This window comes from Mastomys coucha, unplaced genomic scaffold (genome assembly GCF_008632895.1).
Source record: "Mastomys coucha isolate ucsf_1 unplaced genomic scaffold, UCSF_Mcou_1 pScaffold5, whole genome shotgun sequence".
Taxonomy (NCBI): Eukaryota; Metazoa; Chordata; class Mammalia; order Rodentia; family Muridae; genus Mastomys; species Mastomys coucha.
The window spans coordinates 115,003,735-115,011,234 of NW_022196911.1; the positions used below are offsets into that span (position 1 = coordinate 115,003,735).

At 57.2% G+C, this 7,500-nt stretch overlaps 1 protein-coding gene across 13 annotated transcripts in view; it reads right to left on the minus strand.

Moving 5' to 3' along the window:
• Rbfox3 (RNA binding fox-1 homolog 3) overlaps nucleotides 1-7,500 on the minus strand; it is a 436,622-nt gene that overhangs the window by 380 nt on the left and 428,742 nt on the right. For 5 of the 13 annotated variants that reach the window (XM_031355184.1, XM_031355188.1, XM_031355183.1 and 2 more), the window contains 6 exons: nucleotides 7,149-7,202; nucleotides 6,899-7,031; nucleotides 6,288-6,468; nucleotides 5,225-5,292; nucleotides 4,128-4,206; nucleotides 1-2,593 (listed from right to left, as the gene is read on the minus strand). In XM_031355184.1, coding sequence (XP_031211044.1) covers nucleotides 2,549-2,593; nucleotides 4,128-4,206; nucleotides 5,225-5,292; nucleotides 6,288-6,468; nucleotides 6,899-7,031; nucleotides 7,149-7,202 — 560 coding nt within the window. In that variant the 3' untranslated portion in view covers nucleotides 1-2,548. Of the gene's footprint in view, nucleotides 2,594-4,127; nucleotides 4,207-5,224; nucleotides 5,293-6,287; nucleotides 6,469-6,898; nucleotides 7,203-7,500 lie in introns of all 13 variants that reach the window. The other 8 variants (XM_031355193.1, XM_031355192.1, XM_031355186.1 and 5 more) reach the window with 4 other exon arrangements.

A 7,500-nucleotide genomic window follows, 5' to 3' on the forward strand; every position in this document is an offset into this window, starting at 1 on the left:
CTGTTAACCCTACTCCACCTATCCCTGCCTTGCCCAGCGGCTTCCTGATACCTCTTCTTCCCTGTTCCATCCACTGGGCCTGCTGCTTTCCCGTGACTCCCGCACTTCACCTGCCCAGGAAGCAAACGGGCTGCAGCCCAGCCGGCCTTCCCTGTGGCAGGGCCAGCCCAGGCCTTCCCCATCTCTTGTCTTTCCCAGGGGTCCTGCTCTGACTGTGGCCTTCCGACAAACAGCACCTTGACTCCCAACCTCGAGGTGCAGCGCAGGGCTGGCCCGTCTCATTCCCCACTCCCCAGCAGAACCGAGCCTACAGAAGGGAGTGGAAAGGAGGGCTGGGTCCTAGCAGACAGCTGAGGCTGGCCTTCGAGCCCACAGCGCCTCCTTCAGGGAGGCTGCCACGACAAACAACCCTGTGCCCGAGGGCCCACCTGTCCACGTTCACAGCGTGAGGACTGGGTCCTCGCTGGCTGGGCTTTCTTTGTTCGTTGTAGCTGGAAGCTTTCTCACATAGGGGAGCGGAGCATGGGGTGCCCCAGAGTTCTGGAGCCATGTCAGCCCTTTGCATTGGGAGTTGGAACCCAGGGCGGCTGGTTGGATAGCTGACGGCACTGGCAGCAACATTCAATGAGGCCAGGCTGGAGACCTGGGATGAGTGATAAGCCGCTGGCCCCTAACTGTTCCAGCCCCTTGAGGGCTCAGCAGGCGATAGCCCAAGTGAGCTAGCCACTCCTTCTCAGGGGCCTGGTCCACCCTAGGAACCCCCTGTCTGGGGAGCAGGGTGGGGAAGGAAGACTGGATAGATACCGAAGCCCCCCGCCCTCTTCCCCCGCCCCACACCCACTGGCCACGTTTCCCCTCCAGGTCTTCCCCAGTGCCAGGCCGCGTCCCCACTGCACCGCCAGCCAGGCAAAGCCACTCTCCGGCGCCCCCTGGGGGACGAGCTCCCTCGGTGCGGGTGTACGCCAGACGTGGACTTGGACTTGATTGGATGCCTCTTGGTTTGGTTGGTATTTTTTTTGTTGTTGTTTTGTTGTTGTTGCTTGGATCTTAACATCTTTTTTTGTTTTGTTTTTTGTTTTGTGATTTTTTTTGTTTTTTTGTTTTTGCCCTTCATGGTCCGAGAAGGAGACGGTGGGAGGTTTCACTACAACAGAAACAGAAACGAGGGCTTGAGGTTTCCGAGGGGTGGCTGCAGCATGCGGGGGGCCACCCGTGCCTGTGATCTGGGGTCCGACCTGAAGCCACACCTCCCCTAAACCTGCCCTGAGGCCACACACCCCCATCCTGCCCATACTCCCACCACAGCTTCTGGGACCACACCACATGGGCAGGGCTGAGAGCAGATGATGTCTGATCGGGTAGAGGGCAGGGTATGGTGGAAGAGAGCTGCAAACGTGGAGGAGAGGGAGCACGGCTCTATCCACAACGGGGCTTGATGGGACTTGCAACTTTGGTCATCTTGTGGCCCTGAACCCCCAGAGTGGAGGGGTTAGCATCTGCTAGTTCCCTAGGGTTCCAGCCTGACGTCGGGTACCGACTGGCATCCTTTCTGGGACTCTAGGCAGTGGAGCTAGGTGGGCCCCCACAGGCCACAGAGGCACACACATGTTCACTGAGGCTTGGTGGCTGCAGGGAGGCCAGAGGAGAAAGCTGATTCTGTGTCCCTGGCCTGACTCCAGGAACCCTTCCTTTTCCTGGAATGGACCGCGACAAAAAGTATGTTGGGTTTTGGAGATGGGTGGGGTGGCTGTGTAGGTCAAAAATAGATACTCAGAGCCATCAGCTCCAGGAGCCTGAGGGTGGTCAGGCTCAGGGAGGGTCTCCAGGTCCACAGGCAATGCAGGGTGAGACCTTGGGGACATTTCCACGACTGTAAGGGGACCCAGGGCCAGCTGACCACAGCAGCATTGCACACAGAATGGTGTGCTTGTGACAACTTGGACAGGAAGCTCTTTAGTAAACTCTTATAGAAACGTTAACTTCAGCTGAGTGGAAGTCCAGAGAGGGGATGCAGCTATTCCTGATATTCCGTGTGAAAGGTGGGTGGAAGCCCCAACTGCTGGGAGGATCCCCCTGACTAGGCCTGGAACTCCTCTGTCAGCTATCAAACCCCGGGTGGCCAGGTTTGCAGGGGCTGCCCGAGGTGGCTCTGAGCGAGGCTTGGCCTGGCACTTCTGGAGCCCCAAGGGCCCGTGCTGCCCTGAGGCCTGGGCATGACCCTGGCAGGGCACCTTGCTGTCCCCCCGGCCTGGCTCCCGCTGTATGCATACCATACCTGAAGTGGCTCGTACAACAACGTCAAGATAGGAAACCAAGGTTCAGACATACAGGAAAACCAGGGTCAGAGACACACACACCAGCATGGGTGGGGTGGGGAGACCAGCTGGCTGGAGGTAAAAATCTATGGACTTTAGAGTCGCAGAGGGTCAGCTTGCTGGTCGCTGACTGGGAGGGGCGCACTGTCCTCCGGGCGGTTGTGCCTGGTGTTGGGACTGTACGGTTTGGTTTGGAATAAGCTGTAGTGTGAATGCTGTGAGGGGGTCTCTTGCTAGTAGGGGGTGAAGCGGCTGTACCCTCCTCGGCAGAGGCTAGCCTGCAACATCAAAGATGAAAAACAGCCAATCAGTACCATCTTTTGGCATCGGGAGGAAAAAATCAAAAAGATAAAAAAAAAAAAATAAGGAAAAAAAAAAGAAAGAAAAAGAAATAGCTAAGTCCCGACTTCTTTTCCCCAACGGAGTTTCTTTGGGAAGAATGGGCTTCAGGTTGTCCTGGCAGCCTGGGGCCTAGTCTCCCTGTGGTGGTGGTCTTGGGGCTGGGAGGGACGGGGCTCTCTTGCAGACTTTTATACTGTCTCTGTGCCACTTCTCGGGGCTTCTGCTGAGCCCACTGTGCCCTCTGGTGGAGGGCATCTAAATGTGATCTCTTCATGCCTGCAGGGTAAGCCAGGACGATCCTGACAGGGTTCCTAGGCTGGAGCTTTGGAGCCACACTTGCTGGTCACAGCTCCTGCCCGACATCTGAGCCTCCCAGGGCTTCCTAGGTTCGCCTCTATGTCCTGCCAGAGAACTGTCTGTGGAGTCTCCCACCCCCAGGCCTAGGTTTTGCAGGAGATGGGAAGAAAATGGCAAACACAGGAGGAAAAAGTTGGAGAAAGCCTCTGAAGCATTGAAAATGAAATAAACGGGAAACAAGAGGGCCCCAGGAGCCAGAGGCAGCGTTTGGCTAGCAGCTGTCTGAAGCTCTGCAGGCAGTCTGGGCCTTCAAGGCCCAGTCCCTGGTCTCTTCCTGTATGGCTGTGGCACCCTCCTAGCTAGAGCCCCTACAGGCCCGCTCAGGATGTCTGGGCCTTTTTAAAAATCAGCAAAGGCAAAAATTCCAAGGGACTGATCAAAACCAAGGGAGGTAGAAAAAAAAAATCCATGCTGCCTCTCAGCCCTCTCTCTCTTTACGTCCCCCAAATGTTTTCATCTTTGATGCTGGATGCCAAGCTAAAAACACACAACATCCCTGGGGTGTAGCAGCACAGGAAGTAGGTGTTCACTGGACACAGACTGGGGCACAGAGGGGCCGGGCTGTGTTGACGTCTGGGCGCACACACACATACACACAGACACACACACACGGACACAGCAACCCACCGACTCTCCCACCCTGCTGGGGACCCATATTCTCAGTGTCCACAGCAACCCACTGACTCTCCCACCCTGCTGGGGACTCATATTCTCAGTGTCCCAGGGCAGGCTAGGAAGAGGGTTTTCTGAGAGAGCGTTGCTCTGCTTTAGCCCCCAGCTGGGTGAGAATGGAACCTCGAGGGGTTAACCTCAGGCACCTCCCCTGGGACAAAGGGGTGACATCTGCCCAAACTGCCAGGCCTCTAGAGCCCCTGCCTGGAGGAAAGGCCTTGGCTGATTTCCTCTGCTTTCCTGACACTGGGAATGGAGGGACCTAGACAGGACTAGTCATTATGCTTCCCAGAGGTGTGGTCATCGTGGAGGGTTGGCCCCTCCCTCTCAATGGTCCTTCCCAAGTCTCCAGAACTAGGCTAGAGGTCTTGGCCTCTCCCCCAGCCTCAGCCCGCCCATTACAGGATGGATCTCCTCCTCTTTACTGGCGGCTCTTCTTACCATGGTTCCGATGCTGTAGGTTGCTGTGGGGCCGATGGTGTGATGGTATGGATCAGCGGCTGCATAGACTCTACCATAACTACGGAAGAGCAGGGAGGGGGTGCAGGAGAGGGGTGGCTGAAGCAGGCAGCAGCTGACAGGCCAGCCTCCTTCCCACGAGCCCCTCCTCCCCCAGGAGACCCTCTCAGGTGCCTGACCTTCCTTCTTGTTTGAAAGGAAGGTTTAGCAGAATACCCCATTCGTTTGGTGACACACGGAGGGACTGGTGCTCCCTCCCCGTCCTTGGACTCTGCCCTGAGCAAGACTTAGGGCTAAGAGCTGAGGAAAAGGTTTGAAAGAAGAGGGAGATGGAGGTGGGGACCAGGAACGTTAGGACCCAAGAGTGGGCACTCTTGACTCAGGTGACCTTCTGTTCACTTAATCTGTGCTGTGACAAGTTCTTAGAGGACAGGCCTGGGTCACATGTGCCTTGTACATTTTACAAGGTGGGGTAACAAGCCGGATGGAGGGCATGGATTGGAGGGTTCCACCAACTCCTCGAGAGTTGTAGCAGCTCCCAGGCCACCAGGACACATGGACAAGTGTGACAGCTTCCTATAGGCAGATCGACTATATGGCCCAAACAGGAGCTCTGAAGCTACCAGGCCGAGAGTCTAAGGGAAGGGAAGCACTAGACTCAGCCTCCATCGGGGACTGACCCCTGAACAAAGCAAGCCAGGACAGACTTATTTCTGAGCATGTTCACAGCTGGGTGGAGGAAGGGCTGGGTGCTCCCAGATACATAAACTGGACTATTTCCAGAGGCCGAATGGAAGCACCCAGTGGCTTTCCTTGTAAGGGGACCTGAGAGCCGTTAACCCCGATCTCGAGAGTCAGGTGTTAGCTGCTGCCAGAGCTGGAAGGTGACCAGTCAGGGAGGGGCTCCCGGGTTCATGGATCTCTGAGCTCAGTCTGGATTTGCTTCCCTTCCAGACCCTGCTCTCACCAGACACGGGCACCCACAGGTCCTGTGTGGTGGGTGAGACGTCCTGGCTGTCTGGATCCACCCTCCAAAGAGCCCACCGCCACCCGGTGCAGCCTGCAGCGACTAGCCTTACCTGTCACTGTAAGCTGCTGCGGCGGCGGCGGCGGCTGGCTGAGCATATCTGTAAGCTGCATAGCCTCCCTGCAGGGGAGGTGGAAGGAGACATGGCAGACAGATTTAGAGAGGCTCATTCTTGTTGAAGCAGAGCCAGAGAAACTGGAGAACGTAGACCCAGCAGGGCCAGACCCTTAGGAGGGGCTGCAGACCTCCTCAGGCCTCCTGGGCCTGACCTTGCACTCCCACCTTGGCATGGGGTGGCTTAGGTGGTCCTGGTCCGAGAACCTGGTTTGTAGGTCTGATGGGGTGGTCTGAGGACTTCACTATTCAAGATGAGGCAGGGTTGTCCCTCCCTCCCTCCCTTCCTTCCTTCCTTCCTCACAACCATTTATAATTTCAATGCATACTAATGGGCACCGATTGCATCTCTGGTTGCTTGCTGGCCCTGGCACACACTAAGTGCCAACTGACCAGCTACATCTTGATGCTGACAGTTACAGGAAACCCACAGGTGACTCTGGACAGTCTGGAATCCCAGGAAGCATGAAGGGGTCCTGGAAGGGGTTGGTTCAGATAATGCCTTAGCCTTGGACAGTGGATAGCTACAGAGAGCTGCCCAGGGCCCAGGCACAGCCAGGTTCGTTCTATGGGATGCTCAGCGAGGGTTCAGAGCCACAGAAAGTGACGAGCACATTTTCAAAGGGAGAGCGAGGCACAGAACCTCACCCAGAGATAATGAGCACCCCGGGCCTGCCTCTGGTCTCTCTCAGGGCCTCCACAAGGCAAGAGTGTTCTCGGATGCCACTCTTAGTATGACTAGGGATGGGAGAGGGCCACTCGATGTCCCACATATAACCCCCTGCTACAGGGCTCCTAGGACATGTAGCCATTAGCAACGGCCGAGGTAAGGACAGATTACCCAGACTGAGGTGTGTTGGCGTCTCTAGAGACGCCGCGGGTCTATGTACACTGGTGCACAAGCACCGAGTCCAAAGGGCAGGAGGCTGGAAAGGGCAGACGGACTTCTCATGGACACAGAGTGCTGGATTAGCCCTCTCCCTCCCCAGGGCTACACTTACATAAATCTCAGCACCATAAAATCCATCCTGATACACGACCCTGGAAGCAAACGGACAAGAGAGTGGTGGGAACGCTGGAGAGGTGGGGTAGGCCGGCTCCGGTGTCTGCTGAGGAGGGAGGGGGCACGGTGCCAGCCCCGCCCACGGGACTGGCATTTTAACAAGCGTTTGTTCCAGTGCCCTGTTTGGTATAACAATAGAGTAACACCCTTGCTGGTCAGCTCCTTTCTCCCAGAACCCAGGGGCCCATCAGCCCGCTCCTGCTATCCCCCCACCCCACCCCCAGGCAGCCGTCCCCTTCAGCAGTAGAGGGCAGGACCCCAGGGAATGGACCAATGAGAGCCCCCCACAAAGCACTTGCTGGACCCGAGGGCACACACCCCACTTAACATTCAGATGCCCTGCTGATAGCCCCTCAGAGGCCAGCCAGCCCTGGAGGTGTCCCCCATGCTGGGGTGCTGATGGTGCAGGCAGATGCAGCCCTGGGTTCTGAGGTCCCCACCGGTCCTGCCCCACGGTTCTGGAAGGGCTGCTGAGCCCCCTTAATTGCCTCCCACGCCCACGCCCACGCCCCCCTGGCTTTCCTTCAGCTCCCCCTTCCAGGTACTCACGCTCCATAAGCTGGAATGGGGGGCGGAGGTGGCGCAGCTCGAAATGGATTATAGGCAGCACGGCCCCGGCCCCGCAGGTGCGCACCCCTGTAGGCGACGGCGGTGCCCGTGGTGGGGTATGGGAAACTGGTCACTGCAGAAGGGGGCACAAGAGAGTGGGAGAGGGGAAGCGAAGAGAGGGCCAAGGTTTTACAGCCCCGCTTGCCCCACCTACCCCCATCCCACTTGCTCCCATCCTCCCAGCCATTACCTGCATAGAATTCAGGCCCATAGACTGCTCCTACCACAGGGTTTAGCTTCCAGCCTAGAACAAAGAACATAATCACTGGCTTCCCACACATATTGCCACCTCTCCTTATGCCTGGGACCTCCAAAGGCAGTGGGTAGCTAGGGCTACATGGATGCTTTAAGGCTTAGCCTCTGCAAAGGGTAGGACCCAGCCAGGGATGGGCAGAGAAGGTGGGCCGTTGACCTGGGTCTCTCTCCCCATACACCTGCTACTGGAGGAATGGCTGGCAACCCCATCTGGCCCACCACCAGGGTTCTTGGGTTCTCCCTCACTGTGACTTCCCCCAGCTTGCTCCTGGGCACCTTTATTCTGG